This window comes from Mobula birostris, chromosome 16 (assembly GCF_030028105.1).
Source record: "Mobula birostris isolate sMobBir1 chromosome 16, sMobBir1.hap1, whole genome shotgun sequence".
NCBI lineage: Eukaryota > Metazoa > Chordata > Chondrichthyes > Myliobatiformes > Myliobatidae > Mobula > Mobula birostris.
Window position 1 is genome coordinate 79,983,754 of NC_092385.1, and position 18,034 is coordinate 80,001,787.

At 39.4% G+C, this 18,034-nt stretch overlaps 1 protein-coding gene across 2 annotated transcripts in view; it reads left to right on the plus strand.

Moving 5' to 3' along the window:
• The window catches only part of ippk (inositol 1,3,4,5,6-pentakisphosphate 2-kinase), a 120,446-nt gene that overhangs the window by 45,105 nt on the left and 57,307 nt on the right, over positions 1-18,034 (plus strand). The window contains exons 3-4 of one of the 2 annotated variants that reach the window (XM_072280988.1): positions 587-682; positions 11,275-11,341. In XM_072280988.1, coding sequence (XP_072137089.1) covers positions 587-682; positions 11,275-11,341 — 163 coding nt within the window. Of the gene's footprint in view, positions 1-586; positions 683-11,274; positions 11,342-13,385; positions 13,517-18,034 lie in introns of those variants that run through there. The other variant, XM_072280989.1, reaches the window with a different exon arrangement.

Here is an 18,034-nt window from a genome sequence, read left to right on the forward strand (position 1 = left end):
GGCCCATCCCTCCAGATTGGTTAGTCCTCATCTAACCAGGTTTCTGCTCTCCTACCTTGTTTATAATCGAATTCCCATTGTTACTTAGAGTGAGACCTTGGTCTTTGTTAAAATTCTTTCCTCTAGTTTTATTTCAATGGCTTCTTTTACCAGCTGGTCCCAAAGGCCATTGGCACGGCACAGTAGTTTTGTGGCATCAAAGTCAATCCTATGGCCATTGAGAATGCAGTGTTCTGTTACTGCCAATTTCTCTGAGTAACCGAAACGGATACACCTTCTGTGTTCCTTGATGTGGGTTTCCACCATATTCACAGGAAATCCTGTAAATTCGATTGTAAGCAAGGTGAGAGAGTGGAAACCTGATTGCATGAGAAGTAACCAATCCAGGGGGATAGACCTCTGGAGTATAAATACCACCAGACTAGAAATGCCCAAGTATCATCTCTGTTGAAGGTGGAGTTTGTCATCGAAACATTGGTTATACTCGATACCTGTACCTGCTGGAAGCCTGAGAAAGGTTTATTCATCATGTATGCCAGAAAAGCACTAGATTCTTTATCATTTAATACATGATTTTATTTTATAGGCCTTGGAAGAAGTTCCTCACCGGCTAAACAACGTGGTAGAATTTAGTAAACATGTGATGAAGCCATTATTGGGAGAAAACTTTGTACAACCTGGGGTAAGAAAATTTCAATTTAATAATGAAAGATTCCAAGCATTCCACAATATTGTGCTTGGGCATAATATTGGTGAGTTAGTAAGCACTGAGTGATGTTTAAAGGAATAAAGGCAGATTAAATGAACAGTCACACATAATCAGTAAATATATTTGGCTGCTCTAGCATCCACCTGTTTAAAATCAGGGTTTGTGTAAGAGATGTATATCTATTTTCTGTCTATTGTATTTGGTGGCACATTTATTATGATAATCTATCATGTAGGTTGGGATGTGGTAGGAGCAAATGAGTGTAGTTAACACATTTACACTTTGCCTTAGTTTATTCTAGTGGAGAGGGAGTGAGCCATGGGAAATCATGTTTTTGTTGATGGCTATTTGATCACTAACTTCGTTATTTTGCTAATTTAAACATTATTAGACTGCTTATTACACTAAATTTGCTGTTATGCCACTTAGTACCAGTAATATCACTATTAAGCTGCCAATTGAACTTTTATATCACTAATTTAGTTTCGTTAGTTTTTTTTATTGCTACAAGAACATTTTGTTGTTGCTGGCTTTGTAAAGAAGAATTGAATGTACCTGTTTCAATTTGGAAATTCATTATTTGGAAGTGCATCATACAAAGGTTGTGTCTTCAAGCACTTTTGGTTTGTTTTCAAGTATCCGCTATATTTCGTCAACAAAAAAGTAATACCAAATGAATACCACTCCATGGCAAAGGATTGCTTTAGAGCTCTTGGTGAAACTGGAGCAGCTTGCAGCAAATAAGTGACCTCTCGTTGATTCAAGCTGTGTGTTTGTGGTTTGAACACAGTTTTGAATGGTCAGTGCTGCCTATCCATTGGGAATTGTGTGGCATTTGCCTGAGGGTTCATTGCTTTGTTTCATTGAAGTGCTGAGATATTCCGGCATTTGAAATGAAGGCTGTATGTTGAATTTGAATTGACTTTATTTCTTACATCCTTCACATACATGAGTAAAACTCTTTATATTATGTCTCCTACTGAATGTGCAATGTGCACATTCTAATAATTTGTGATAAGTAGTATGTGCAGTAAGATATATAACAGAACAGTCAATATAGCTTAGAAGTACAATTGTGTCAGAGTGGATTAATCAGTCTGATGGCCTGGTGGAAGAAGCTGTCCTGGAGCCTGTTGGTCCTGGCTTAATGAGGTGGTACTGTTTCCTGGATGGTGGGAACTGGATCAGTTTGTGGTTGGGGTGTCACGGGTCCCCGATGATCCTTCAGGCCCTTTTTATGCACCTGTTGTTGTAAACGTCCTGAATAGTGGGAATTTCACATCCACAGATGCGCTGGGCTGTCTGCACCACTCTCTGCAGAGTCCTGTACAGTCCCATACCAGGCAGCGATACAGCCAGTCAGGATGCTGTCAATTGTGACCCTGTAGAAAGTCCTTAGGACTCATGCCACACTTCTTAAATCATCTGAGGTGAAAGAGGTGCTGTTATGCTTTTTTCACCACACATCCATGTGAAGTCCTTGGTGATGTGTGTACTGAGGAACTTGAAGCTGTTTACCCTCTCAACCCCAGATCCATTAATGTCAAAAGGCGTGAGCCTGTCTCCGTTCCTTCTGTAGAAACCATAGAAACTACAGCACAGGAACAGGCCTTTTGGCCCTTCTTGGCTGTGCCGAACCATTTTCTGCCAAGTCCCACTGACCTGCACACGGACCATATCCCTCCATACACCTCCCATCCATGTATCTGTCCAATTTATTCTTAAATGTTAAAAAAGAACCCGCATTTACCACCTCGTCTGGCAGCTCATTCCATACTCCCACCACTCTCTGTGTGAAGCCCCCCCTAATGTTCCCTTTAAACTTTTCCCCCCTCACCCTAAACCCATGTCCTCTGGTTTTTTTTCTCCCCTTGCCTCAGTGGAAAAAGCCTGCTTGCATTCACTCTATTTATACCCATCATAATTTTATACACCTCTATCAAATCTCCCCTCATTCTTCTACGCTCCAGGGAATAAAGTCCTAACCTATTCAACCTTTCTCTGTAACTGAGTTTCTCAAGTCCCGGCAACATCCTTGTAAACCTTCTCTGCACTCTTTCAACCTTATTTATATCCTTCCTGTAATTTGGTGACCAAAACTGAACACAATACTCCAGATTCGGCCTCACCAATGCCTTATACAACTTCATCATAACATTCCAGCTCTTATACTCAATACTTTGATTAATAAAGGCCAATGTACCAAAAGCTCTCTTTACGACCCTATCTACCTGTGACGCCACTTTTAGAGAATTTTGTATCTGTATTCCCAGATCCCTCTGTTCCACTGCACTCCTCAGTGCCTTACCATTAACCCTGTATGTTCTACATTGGTTTGTCCTTCCAACGTGCAATATCTCACACTTGTCAGTATTAAACTCCATCTGCCATTTTTTAGCCCATTTTTCCAGCTGGTCCAAGTCCCTCTGCAGGCTCTGAAAACCTTCCTCACTGTCCACTACACCTCCAATCTTTGTATCATCAGCAAACTTGCTGATCCAATTTCCCACATTATCATCCAGATCATTGATATAGATGACAAATAACAATGGACCCAGCACTGATCCCTGTGGCACACCACTAGTCACAAGCCTCCACTCAGAGAAGCAATTCTCTACCACCACTCTCTGGCTTCTTCCATCGAGCCAATGTCTAATCCAATTTACCACCTCTCCATGTATACCTAGCGACTGAATTTTCCTAACTAACCTCCCATGTGGGACCTTGTCAAAGGCCTTACTGAAGTCCATGTAGACAATATCCACTGCCTTCCCTTCATCCACTTTCCTGGTAACCTCCTCAAAAAACTCCAACAGATTGGTCAAACATGACCTACCACGCACAAAGCCATGTTGACTCTCCCTAATAAGTCCCAGTCTATCCAAATGCTTGTAGATTCTGTCTCTTCGTACTCCCTCCAATAACTTACCTACTACCGACGTTAAACTTACTGGCCTATAATTTCCCGGATTACTTTTCGATCCTTTTTTAAACAACGGAACAACATGAGCCACTCTCCAATCCTCCGGCACCTCACCTGTAGACAGCGACATTTTAAATATTTCAGCCAGGGCCTCTGCAATTTCAACACTAGTCTCCTTCAAGGTCCGAGGGAACATCCTGTTGGGTCCCGGGGATTTATCCACTTTAATTTTCCTCAAGACAGCAAGGACCTCCTCCTTTTTGATCTGTACAGTTTCCATGATCTCACTACTTGTTTCCCTTAATTCCATAGACTTCATGCCAGTTTCCTTAGTAAACACAGGCGCAAAAAACCTATTTAAGATCTCCCCCATTTTCTTTGGTTCCGCACATAGTCGACCACTCTGATCTTCAAGAGGACCAATTTTATCCCTTACAATCCTTTTGCTCTTAATATACCTGTAAAAGCTCTTTGGATTATCCTTCACTTTGACAGCCAAGGCAACCTCATGTCCTCTTTTAGCCCTCCTGATTTCCTTCTTAAGTATTTTCTTGCACTTCTTATACTCCTCAAGCACCTTATTTACTCCCTGCTTCCTATATACGTCATACAACTCCCTCTTCTTCTTTATCAGAGTTGCAATATCTCTTGAGAACCAAGGTTCCTTATTCCTATTCACCTTGCCTTTAATCCTGACAGGAACATACAAATTCTGCACTCTCAAAATTTCTGCTTTGAAGGCTTCCCACCTACCGATCACATCCATGCCAGAGAACAACCTGTCCCAATCCACGCTTTTTAGATCCTTTCTCATTTCTTCAAATTTGGCCTTCTTCCAGTTAAGAACCTCAACCAGCTCCTTTGTTTTTGTGACATTGAGGAAGAGGTGTTTTCTTGACACCGCTATGTCAGGGTGATGATTTCTTCTCTGTAGGCTGCCTTGTTATTATTTGAGATAAGGCCAATCAATGTAGTATCATCTGCAAGTTTAATTAACAGATTGGAGCTGTGGATGGATGTCCAGAGAGTAAAGGAGGGGGCTTAGGACACAGCCCTGCGGGGCTGCTGTGTTGAGGGTCGGAGGGGCAGAAGTGAGGGAGCCCACTCTTATCACCTGCCGGTGATCTGACAGGATGTCCAGGATCCAGCTGCACAAGGCAGGGTGAAGGCAGAGGTCGCTGAGCCTCTTGTTAAGCCTGGAGGGATTTATGGTGTTGAATTCTGAACTGTCATCGAAGAACAGCGTTCTCACATAAGCATCCCTCCTCTTCAGTTGTGTAGAGCTGTGGCTATTGCATCATCTGTCGATCTTGTTTAATTTCTGTGTCTTTTTGGTCTTGTTTAATTGCTGCGGATGTGCGGACATTTTGTTTGTTGCCTATGTTTATTAAGTTGGATATTGCTGGTGCTGCGGGCGAGCAAAGAGTTAATTGCAAGTTGTGCAACTATAGGAAGTAACACAAGTGTATTGAAGCATAGAACATGTGTCAGTGACTGGAGTTGGGCTTGCAACAGAGAAATTGAAGCTAAAGCAGATCTAGTTGATGGCCTTTGAGAGGAGTATGAAACAAATGGGAACAAAATTAAAGGTTTAATACCATCAATTAATGAGCTTATGAAAAATAAAGGAAGTGCCTCACAAGTGAGGACTAGTTCCTGTGAGGCTGTTGCTAAGCAACCTCACATGCTAATCTCATTAATTCCCAAGTTTAAGCAGGAAAGACAAAATAGATGTTTTTCAAGCATTGATGGCTGTAGTAGTGCATTCGTAAGGGATGTGAAACAGTAGCTCAACCAAACGTGTTGTATTGAAGGTCATGTTGCTACAAGAAGTGATGTGGGTCACCTTCCATCGGACAATATTTCTCAAATTCTAAGGAATGTTTTGACTACACATACAGCAGATAACCCAGAGATGATGTGAAACAAAATGACATTGTGTCGAATGTCAGTGCTCGAACTTCTGTTCCAGGAAGAAAATCTTCATTATGTACTACCGCCTCTGCATGCATTAAATCAGAGGCTGAATTAGCTGCGTTAATGGCCCATCGACAAGTATTGGAGGACCAACGTGTGCTGGAGGAGCAAGAGGAATGATTAATTGCTCTGTAGCTATAGAGAAGGAAAGAACAGCTTTGGTTTGGAGGAACAAATTGCCACAAAGGTGGCCAAAGTTAATGTGCTAAAGTGCTGCAAGTGTGGTGAGTGCTAAAAGTGCTCCAGCAGGACAGTCCTATGGTGTGAGTTCCTACAGTGATAGGACACAGAAGAGAACAAATACACTCAATGTCAGTAATCAGAATGAGATTTAATATCACCGACATATGTTGTGAAAGTTGTTAACTTTACGGCAGTAGTGCAATGAAATACAATATAAATATAGGAAAAAAACTGAGTTACATTAAGTGTGTGTGTATGTATACCACCTTCTGTACCACCTTCTAGATGGTAACAGTGTGAAGAGAAGCTAAAGTCAGATGTATCAATATTTCAATGGAGTAAAGGAAATTACAGAGACATGAGAGAGGAGTTGTCCAGAATTGATTGGAAAAGAACACTGGCAGGGATGATGGCAGAGCAGCAATGGCTGGAATTTCTGGAATCCATTTGGAAGACAAAGGATATACACATCTCAAAGAGAAAGAAGTATTCTAAAGGCGATGACATAATCGTGGCTAGGTCAACGTAAAAGCCAAAGAGGGCATATAATAGAGCAAAAATTAGTGGGAAGTTAGAGGATTGGGAAGCTTTCAGATACCAAGAGAAGGCGACTAGACAGTCATCAAGAAAGTAATGCTAGAATATGAAAGTAAGCTAGCTGATAATATTAGAGAACACCAAAAATTTCTTCAGATACATAAACTGCAAAAGAGAGCAAGAGTGGATATTAGAGCACTGGAAAACGATGCAGGAAGGTGGTAATGGGGGATAAGGAAATAGAGGATGGATGGAATGAGCATTTTGCATCAGTTTTCAATGTGGAACAAACTAGCAGAATGGTGGAAGTTCCAGGTGTCAGGGGTCATGAAGTATGTGAAGTTACCATTACTAGAGAGAACTTCCTGGAAAACTGAAAGGTGTGAAGGAAGTTAAGTCACTTGAACCAGATGGTTAACACCCCAGGGTTCTGAAAGAGGTGGCTGAAGAGATTGTGGAGGCATTAGTGATGATTTTTCAGGAATTACTAGATTCTGGAATGGTTCTGGAAGACTGGAAGGTTGGAAATGTCACTCCACTTATTAAGAAGGGAGAGAGGCAGCAGAAAGGAAACTAGGCCATTTCGTCTGGCCTCAGTGGTTGGGAAGATGTTGGAGTCAATTGTTAAGGTTGAGGTTATGGAGTACTTGCTGACACAGGACAAGATAGGACAAACTTATTCATGATGTGGTTTCAGTGTACTGGGAGGCACATGATAAAACAGGCCATTGTCAGCACGGTTTCCTCAAGGGAAAATCATGCCTGATAGATCTGTTGGAATTCTTTGAAGAAATAACAAGCAGGATAGACAAAGGAGAATTGGTCAATGTTGTGTATTTCGATTTTCAGAAGGCCTTTGAGAAGGTGCCACACATGAGGCTGCTTAACAAGCTACAAGCCTATGGTAATACAGGAAAGATTACTGGATAAAACAGTAGCTGATTGGCAGGAGGCAAAGATTGGGAATAAAGGGAGCCTTTTCTGGTTGGCTGCTGGTGCCTAGTGATAGTTCCACAGGGGTCTGTTGGTACTAATTCTTTTTGCGTTACATGTCAATGATTTGGATGATTGAATGGATGGCTTTGCAGATGATTTGAAGATAGGTGGAGAGGCAGGTAGTTTTGAGGAAGCAGAGAAGCTACTGAGACTTAGACAGATTAGGAGAATGGGCAAAGAAGTGGCAGATGGAATGCAGTGTCGGGAAGTGTATAGTCATGCACTGTTGTAGAAGAAATGAAAAGGTTGACTGTTTTCTAAATGGACAGAAAATATAAAAATCTAGGCACAAAGGGATCTGGGAGTCCTTGTGCAGGATTCCCTAAAGGTGAAATGCAGGTTGAGTCTGTGGTGAGGAAATGTTAGCATACCTTTCAAGAGGACTAGAATGTAAAAGCAAGGATGTAATGTTAAGACTTTATAAAGCACTGGTGAGGCCTCACTTGGAGTATTGTGTACAGTTTAGGGCTCCTTATCTTAGAAACGATATGCTGAAACTGGAGAGCGTTCAAAAGAGGTTCATGAAAATGATTCCAGTATTGAATGGCTTGTCGTATGAAGAGTGTTTGATGGCTCTGGGCCTGTATTCACTAGAATTCAGAAGAATGAGGGGTGACCTAATTGAAGCCTTTTGAATGTTGAAAGGCCTTGATAGAGTGGATGAGGAGAGGATGTCTCCCATGGTGGGAGTGTCTAAGACCAGAGGACACAGTGTCAGAGTAGAGGGGCATCCTTTTAGAATGGACATGAGGGGGAACAACTTTAGCCTAAGAGTGGTGAATCGGTGGCATTCGTTGCCACAGGCATCTGTGGAGACTTGGTCTTTATGTACATTTAAGGCAGAGGTTGATAGATTCTTAATTGGTCTGGGCATGAAGGGATATGGAGGAAGGCAGGAGATTAGGCTGAGGGAAAACATTAGATTGGCCATGATGAAATGGCGGCCCAGACTCTGGGCCAAATGGCCTAATTCTGCTCCTCCTCCTTATGGTCTTGTGTCATAGGTGATCCTTAATGATGGCCTTCCTAAGGCATCACTCCTTGAAGATATCTTTGATACTACTGAGGCTAGTACTAATTAGCTGACTAATTTTACAAGTTTCTGCAATTTTTATCTTGTGCGTTCATTCCCCCCTTGCCCATCCCAGATGGTGATGCAGCTAGTCAGAATACCCTCCATGGTACGTTTGTAGAAGTGGTCGATTGCGTTAGATGATAAACTAAATCTCCTCACTCTCCTAATGAAATATAGCCGCTGTCTTGCCTTCTTTATAACTGCTTCAATGTTTTGCGTTCAGGTTAGGCCCTCAGAGATAATGACACAGAGGAACTTGAAATTGGTCATGCTCTCCACTTCTGATCCCTCTGATTTGTGTTTTATGTTGTCTCGTCTTACTCTTCCTGAAGTCTGCAATCATCTCTTTGCTGTGACACCACTCAACTAACTGGTATATCTCGCTCCTGTACACCCTTTCGTCATCATCTGAAATTCTGCCAGTGTTGATTCATTTGTTCCTCAGTTGTCTGTGAGACATGAGCTAGACCCGCTCATTTTTCAGGGTGTTTACTCTCAGCCCGCACTAATGAAGCACTCTGAACCTATGTCATATCCAACAGCACAAGGGGCTCATGGGGACATTCCCTTGCAGCATGGAAACACTCTTGTTTTGGCCGATAGATATCAGAATTGTATTTATTGATATATAATATCAATAGTGCCAAACAGGCTAAGTCACTGCAATGGAAAAATTAACTCTCAAATATGGAAGTAAAAATTAGATGTTTGTTTTTTGAGGGGATGATTTATTCTTTTCAGATTCTGTGTGTGTTGAGCAGCAGTATTTCCTTAAAATGCTGTTAAACTCTTCAAAGATTCTATTTCAATAAAGGCTGCATTAAGGATTACAATTTTGCAGCATGAATTAATGTGATTATTGATTCCCGAAAAATCTGGAGAAAGCAGCAAAATGGACTCTGCTGCTAGAATAAAAACCAGACTGTCCAAATTGTTTCATATTGTATAGACTTTCAGAAAAAATTAATTGAATGTTGCTCATGAAGTCCAATACTAACTTGTACGTTTGGAAAATAATTAACTTTATAACTGGAAAATCCAACCCACGAACTATTGCTGGCTAATCTCAATAACTGAAATACTTGTGACTTTGCATAGTTTAGGAAATTTATTCAGCAGTCCAAATACAAAATAGTAATATTATTACTTTACAGTTCTTAAGTTGGCGAGCTTGAAATACAGTTGCAAGAAAAAGTGAGTGAACTCTTTGCAATTACCTGGTTTTCTGCATTAATTACTCAAAATGTGGTCTGATCTTCACTTAAGTCGCAATAATAAACAAAAACCATCTGCCTAAACCCATAACACACAAACATTTGTACTTCTCGTCTGTACTGAGTGCACCATTTAAACAATCACAGTGTAGGTTCAAAAAAGTATGTGAATGTCTGGGGTAATGCCTTCTACAAAAGCTATTTGGAGTCAGGTGTTCCAATCAATGAAATGAGATTGGAGGTGTGGGATGTAGAGGTGCCCTCCCCTATATTTAAAAAAAAGATGCACAAAGTCAGGTTACTTACTGACAGAACCTGCTCTTCTCAAGGAAGATCTGTTTATGTGCACCATGCCTCAATCAAAACAACTTTCAGAGGACCTTAGAAGAATTGCAGAGATGCATGAAGCTGGAAAAGGCTACTAAAGCATTTCTAAACGCCTGAGTGTTCATCAGTCCACAGTAAGAGAACTTGTCTACAAATGAAGGAAATTCAATACTGTTCCTTCAGAGATCTCACTAAGAACATGACATGCAATGCTGAAGGAGGTGAAGAAGAACTCAAAGGTAACAGCAAAAGACCTGCAGAAATCTCAAACTTGCTGAAGTCTCTGTTCTTGTGTCCACTCTAAGAAAAACAGTGAACGAGAATGGTGTTCGTGGAAGGACACCACAGAGGAAACTGCTGCTCTCCAAAAAGCACATTGCTGCATATCTCAGGTTTGTAAGAAAACAACCTGGTTGTTCCACAACACTTCCAGGACAATGTTCTGTAGACAGATGAGAGAAAAGTTGAGCTTCTTGGCAGGAATGCACGTTGCAATGTTTGGAGGAAAAAGGGCACTGCACACCAACACCAAAACCACATCCCAACGGTGAAGCATGGTGGAAGGAGCACTATGGTTTGGGGCTGCTTTGCTGCCTCAGGGCCTGGACAGTTTGCAGTTGTTGAGGGAACAATGAATTCAAAATTGTACAAGATTCTTTACAGGAAAATGTCAGGGTAGTGGTCTGTCAGCTGAAGCTTAATAGAAGTTGGATGATGCAATAAGACAATGATCTGAAAGACAAGAGTAAATCAACAATGGAATGGTTTAAACAAAGATAATTTCATGTTTTGGAATGGCCAAGGCAAGAGTCCAGATCTTAAACCCAATCAAGATGCTGTGACATGCCCTCAAGAGGGTTGTTTGCGCAAGATATCCCAGAAATATTGATGAACTGAAACAGTTTTGTATGGAAGAATGGTCCTAACATTCAACCTCACCATTATGCAAGTCTAATCAACAGCTACAGGAAATGTTTGGTGGAGGTTATTGCTGCTAAAGGAGGTTCTACCAGTTACTAAATACAAGGGTTCACATGGTGTTTCTAGCTTGGAATGTGAATGATTTACTAATGTGTTCAATAAAGACATGAAAAGTGTAATTGTTTGTGAGTTATTAGTTTAGGCAGATTGTGTTTGTCTATTATCGTGACTTGTAAGAAGATCAGACCACATTTTATGAGTAATTAATTCAGAAAACCAGTTAATTCCAAAGGGTTCGCAAACTTTTTCTTGCAACTGTATATCATAACAAGTTTGGTATGAAGTTGTAAAGTGATACTGAAATGAGTTACAGAAAATACATAGAAATATAATCCACCTCCTTTCTTTTTAGGAAGTTATACAGTTACCACTGGATTTTGTGAGACAACTGGCATTGAAGATCCAACCAGAAAGGCCGGGTATGATAGAAATTAAATAATACTGCTTTGTATTGAAAACCCAGTGGTGCTGAGTAGTTATTACTTTTGTTTTTAAAATCATCAGTGTCTTGTATGTGCAGTGCGGGAGTCTCCTGTTTTTTAAATTATATTATCAGAGTTGGTTATATGGGGTTTTGCAGTGATTGCTATGGGGCACCCATTCCTTGTCTCTGTTAGGGTCTGCTTCTCTCTGGTTCAGTTGCTGTACACGTGAGCCATCATAGCAGTACTTTGATATTGGTTCACAGGAATCCTCATTAGTTTATTAAAAGACATGAAGCCAGTGGAGCATTGTGAAGACTGAAGATCTCAGCTCTTTAAGTCCTGCTAGTCCCGCTGTCTATCAAAATCTTTCCTGATGTTGGACAGAGATTTATGTCTATTAGATCTGAGTCCATAACCAGGTCTATAAGTATCGATATTGGTTTATTATTATTATTACTACACATATCAAGATAAAGTGAAAAGCTTGTTTCATATTCTGTTCATTCAATCAAATTATTAACACGGTACACTGAACTAGATTGAGGTAAAACAATAACAATGCCGAATAACGTTGAGGACCTTTTCTATGGTTGGCTTTATTTTGCTAGCTATTTTGATCTGCTATTGTTATCCATTATTAATTAAGTATTTTTCACTTCCTGTCAGAAGGCTTAAAATCAAATTTTCTGTCAACAGAAGATAGAGATTTTGGTGAATAAACCCATGCGTATTAAAAAACTGCTTTCAATAAGATTTCAATTGGGTTCAAGAGAGTTTTCCAGGATACATTTGATATACAGTGCCTTAAAAAGTATTCAGCCCCCAAGAATATTTTCACATTTTACTGTCTCATTTTCCAAATTTAAAATGTATTGAAATAGAATTTTTGAGCTAATCTCCAAAACATTTTGCATGATGTATAATCAAAAATAAAAATTCCAAAACCTGTCAGCAATTTACAAACATCTGTACTAAAAATTAAAACTAAAATTGTGAGGCTGAAAAAGTATTCATCCGTTTTGCGAACTTCTTTGGGTGCAGTACTGTATATTACTTTGCGAACTCACCCAATTTGTTCATGTAGAAAATTGGAGGATCACCTGAATAAATACACCCTCTCTCTGTAATGTCTAACAGAATGGTAGATTTTCAACAGACCAAACCAAAATGAAGATAAAAACAGCATTCAAGACAAGTCAGGGAAATGATAATAGGGAAGCACAAATCTGGGGAAGGGTACATCATCTCAAAGGTACTGAATATAGCTTGGAGCTCATTGCAGTCCATTGTGAACAAATGGAAGAAAGATGAAATCACAGCCACACTGTCTAGGTCAGGCTGCCTCTCTAAACTTAGTTACCAGAGAGGAATGACAGTGTAAGAGAGGCTACTGTGACACCAACAGTCACCCTGAGTAAGTGGCACAAGTCAGTGGCTGAAATTGGAGATAATGTTCATTGTTCCACATCCCTAAGGCCTTGCACAAATCAGAATCAGGTTTATTACCACCGGCATGTGAAATGAAATTTGTTAACTTCGCAGCAACAGTTCAATGCAATGCATAATCTAGCAGAGAGAGAAAAAAATAACAATGATAAATAAAATAAAATGTAATAATAAACAAGTAAATCAATTACATATATTGAATAGATTTTTAAAAAGTGTGCAAAAACAGAAATACTGTATATTCATCATCAAATTTGTAGATGGTATTTGAGCTATGCCTAGCCATACCATCATGTGTATACAGAGAGTAGGGCAGTGAGCTAAGCACACACCCCTGAGGTGCACCAGCATTGATCGTCAGCGAAGAGGATATGTTATCACCAATCTGCACAGATTGTGGTCTTCCGGTTAGAAAGTCGAGGATCCAATTACAGAGGGAGGTACAGAGGCCCAGGTTCTGTAACTTCTCAATCAGGATTGTGGAAACGATGGTATTAAATGCTGAGCTATAGTCGATGAACAGCATCCTGATGTAGGTGTTTGTGTTGTCTAGGTGGTATTAATGGGAGAGTGGCAAGGAAGAAGCCCTGGCTTAAAAAAAATGCACATCCTTGTCAATGAAGACTTTGCAAAGTGTCACTTAGAAGATACTGTAAAGATGTGGAAGAAGGTCTTGTGGTCAGATGAGATTAAAGTGGAACATTTTGGCCTCAACACTGAACGGTATATATGGTGTAAATCAAATACTTTGCATCAGCCAGGTAACACCATCCCTATTGTTAAGTTTGGAGGTTGCATCATGCTATGGGGTTGTGTTTCAGCAGCAGGAACTGAAAATCTGGTCAGGATTCATGGGGAGATGAATGCTGCTCAATGCAGTGAGATCCTGGATTAAAACCTGCTAGCATAAACTGGGGAGGGAGTTCATCTTTCAGCAGGACAATGGCACAAAGCACACTGCTATAGCAACTATGGTGTAGCTTCAAATGAAGAAAATCAATGTCCTTGAGTGGCCTAGTCAGAGTCCTGATGTTAACCCAATCAAGCATCATTGGCAAGACCTCAAGATTGCTCTTTACATCCACCCATTCCTTCTTGCAAAATTTGCTCATTGTGCTGTGGAAAGCTGACAGACTTGTCCAAGACTACTGGCTATTATGGCTGCAAGAGGTGGTTCATCTGAGCAAAGAGGGAAGAATACTTTTGAGCTGCTGACATTTCAGTTTTTGAGTTATTAGCTTTTTATGCTTTACAATTTTCTGTTTATGAACTCGACTGAGAAAAAAGGAACATGTGATTCACAAATAAAAATACTCAGTTAAATTGATCAAAATTCCTGGTTGTAATATTCATTTATGTGAACAAAGGGTTGAGGACTGAAAACTTTTACTAGGCACTGTAATCCCACATGATTTTCCTTGAAATAAATGCATTATTATGCAGTATTGGTGGCATGAACTAGAAATAGCATGAAAGATGGCAAGCAGAGTATTAAGATGAAGATTGAATACTGGCAGAATGTTTCCTGTGGTGGTTCTTAAGATTTGTACTGGAACCTTGGCTTTTTAAAATTATATTTATCCATGATTTGCATAAAGCATTACTTTTGGAGACTGTATATATGGTGCAGTTGAGAGGAAAGCTAGGAAGAAATATAGGCAGATTAATTAAGTAGTCCAAACATGCCTTGTGGCCATTGTGAGTAATTGAGAGATTACCAACTTTGACAAGAAAAATAAATTTGTATTTTTTTCTAATTAGTCAGACGTGAAGGCTTATGAGTGTCCATGTATAACAAAAGAGCGTTTGCTCAAATGCATAGGATTATATTGAAAATGTGCTGCAAATCCAAACCGTTCTAATTTGATTTCTTTTCATACATCTATACAAAGTAAAACTTTTTTTTTGGTGAATTTCCTATTGGTAAATCAGTGATTAGTATCTTTATAACAGCGTGGTTTTGCACAACCACACTAGTGTATGTACTTGGGTACATGCAGTAGAATACTTCCATAATCTTAATATCCCCATTTAGGTCTTTGCCATCTCTGTAATGGAGAATAGAGCATCTTCCTATTTGAACTTGCTTCCTAATACTCATGTCAAATATGTAAATGTGTTCATATCATTTTTGATGCTAATATCCTAATTGGAGACCAGAATACATCAAATTTTGTGTGGTTCACATGGGTTCTCTGTTAAACTTAATGAAATGCTGATTTGATGGAATGGGTCAGTAAAGGAGAGGCAACCTAGATTTGCTAAGGACATAGTTAAATGGATTTCAAATATTTGGCGGTTACTGAGTGTGGACTTGAGAAGCTTGGATAATATGCTATATATTAGACTTTTTAATAAAGGTAAGCACAAAGCAGGATTCTGGATGTAAAATTAGTTTAAGCATGAAAAGCACCTGATCTACTTTTCTACTTGATCTACTTTTTAAGCCTGGAAGAAGAGACACTGCAGTTCTTCAAAGCTCAGATTTTGTGCAAAAATGAATGTTTTTGAAAATTCGAGGTGATGTGAAATGTTGAAGTGCAGTAAACTTTGAGTTATTAATAGACTTCAGGAAAATAGACAAGCTAGAAGAATGATTGGACTGGCAAATTAAATTAAATGAGCATAAGTGAGGTTCCTTTTTGTAGGAGAAATGAGAAGAGATGAAATGTGCTTTGTAGTACAACTTAAGTACAAGAAGGCACTCTACTTTTTACGAATGCATCAGCATAAATCTTTCAAGATAGTAGGACTGAAAATAAAAGGGTTTTAAAGCATTTTGGATCCCAAGATTTTATAATAAGCAGAATATAAAAGTCAGGAAGTTGTGTTGAATTTCTCAAATGTGTTTTGGCTGCAGACTTATCCATATTCTATATGGATGTTCTACTATAACGAGAGGACAAGAAGGCTTTTAATGAAGTGTATAAGATACTATAAGGTTTTCAATGGTTATGGTTAAATGAGTAAGGAACTGGGGTGGTGGTTCTTAAAGCAGAGATTTAATTCACTGCTTACAAAGGATTTGGATTCAAAAGAAAAATGGTCCTATTTTACCTTTGTTCTTTATTCATGTCTTCTTTGAATCAAACAATTATTATCACTTTAGTTCCTTTTATAAGTCTAAAATTTAAAGAAAAACACTCAATCCAGAATTGCTCCCTCTCTGGCTGTGTAAGCTGCATTCTGGCTAAAAAAAAATTACTCCTGAAAGCAGTTGAAGAACTCTGTGCCTTCCATACCTTTTTTATGCTGAGTGTATCCTAGTTAATATTAGGGTACTTTAAACTCCTTGTATTACTGCCCTCTTGCTTTTGCTACGAATTTGAATGTTCTTGGGGTGAAAGAAGAGCAAAGTCTACAATACTGTTCCAATGTTGCTCCTTTTTCATATGTGGATTCAACTCAGATTTTCATTTAGTGACCTTTTATAACATCAGTTATGCAGTGACAACTGGCTTTGTGGCTATGGACTCACTTTTGTGAACTTCGGTTTTGAGTATTATTTACTTACAATGCACAATTTTTGTTCTGTACATTGGGTGTTTGACAGTCTTTTTTTAATGGGTTTTTATTGGGTTTCTTTATTTTGTGACTGCCTGTAAGGAGATGAATCTCAAAGGCTGTATACAGTATACGTATGTTGATAATAAATAAACTTGTACTCTTAACTGTGATTATTTCTTAAGTCAATATTGCCTTACCTCTACTTTTTTAAACCTCCTTTCTTTTTTTGTTTGAAAACCCAGTAGTGTTAACCTTCTAGTCTTGTTGCCTTTTAAACTATGTTTGAGAAGGTTCAGGAGCTTGAAGACTCATACGGCCAGATTTGGGAACAGCTTCTTTCCAACTGTGATAAGACTGCTGAACGGATCCTGACCCGGATCTGGGCCGTACCCTCCAAATATCCGGATCTGCCTCTCGGTCTTTTTGCGCTACCTTACTTCCCATTTTTCTATTTATGATTTATAATTTAAATTTTTAATATTTACTAATTTTAACTATTTTTAATATTTTTAATATTTGTAATCCAGGGAGTGTGAAGCACAGAATCAGATATCGCTGTGATAATTGTATGTTGTAGTACCAATTGTTTGGTGACAATAAAGTATAAAGTAATAACTGAAACGCCCAATTCTTTGTCAGTCAGTGCGCTGAGCTTACTTGCTATGCTTTGCATTTTTGTCATACCATTAAGTAAAGACATATTTTATTTTCTAAATGTAGTTTACTTTGCCTTTTCAAACTGTCATTTTATCCCATCCAATTGCAGTTTTTTTTCTCTATGAATCAACTTTCTGCTTTTTATCTCCATACTACGTTTGGCAAAAGCATTCCTACTTATGGAGATTGTTCTATCCCTGCAGAGGTTTTACCTGTACAGATTCTAGGTTCCACTTCAGTATATCTCAGTAATGTAAAACATGTTTTTCTTTTCCTTTCTCCCATGAGAGTTCAGAACTAGGTTCTGATTAGATCATAAAGCATTAGAGCAGATGGATTTCAACTTGGATAAGTGTGAGGTGATGCATTTTGGACATTCAAACATGTTAGAATCTATACAGTGACTGGCAGGGCACTGACAAGTGTTATGGAACAGTGAGACGTGGGAGGTAATTATAGGCCAGTTAATTCAACATCTGCAGTTGGCAAAATGCTTGAAGTTTTCATTAAAGAAAAAATAGTGAGACACCTGGAAAGAAATGGATCCATCAGGCAGATGCGGTATGGATTCAGCAAAGGCAGGTCCTGTTTGACAAACTTGCTGGAGTTCTTTGAGGATATAACAAGCGCAGTGGATAGAGGGGAACAGATGGACGTTATTTACTTGGATTTCCAGAAGGTGTCGGATAAGATAAGGATGTATAGAGTTGGGGGTGATGTATTAGCATGGATAGAGGATTGGTTAACCAAAAGAAAGTAGAGAGTTGGGATACATGGGTGTTTCTCTGCTTGGCAGTCAGTAGTGAGCAGTGTACCGCAGGGGTTGGTGCTGGGCCAGCAACTATTCACGATCTACATTAATGATCTGGAAGAGGGGGAAAGCAAATTGCGCAGAGGATACAGAGGGTCTGCAGAGAGATTTAGATGGGTTAAGTGAGTGGGCTAGGGTCTGGCAGATGGAGTACAATGTTGGTAAATGCGAGTTCATCCACTTTGGAAGAAAAAATAGCTGGTCGGATTATTGTTTAAATGGTAAAAGATTGTAGCATGCTGCTGTGCAGAGGGACTTGGGAGTGC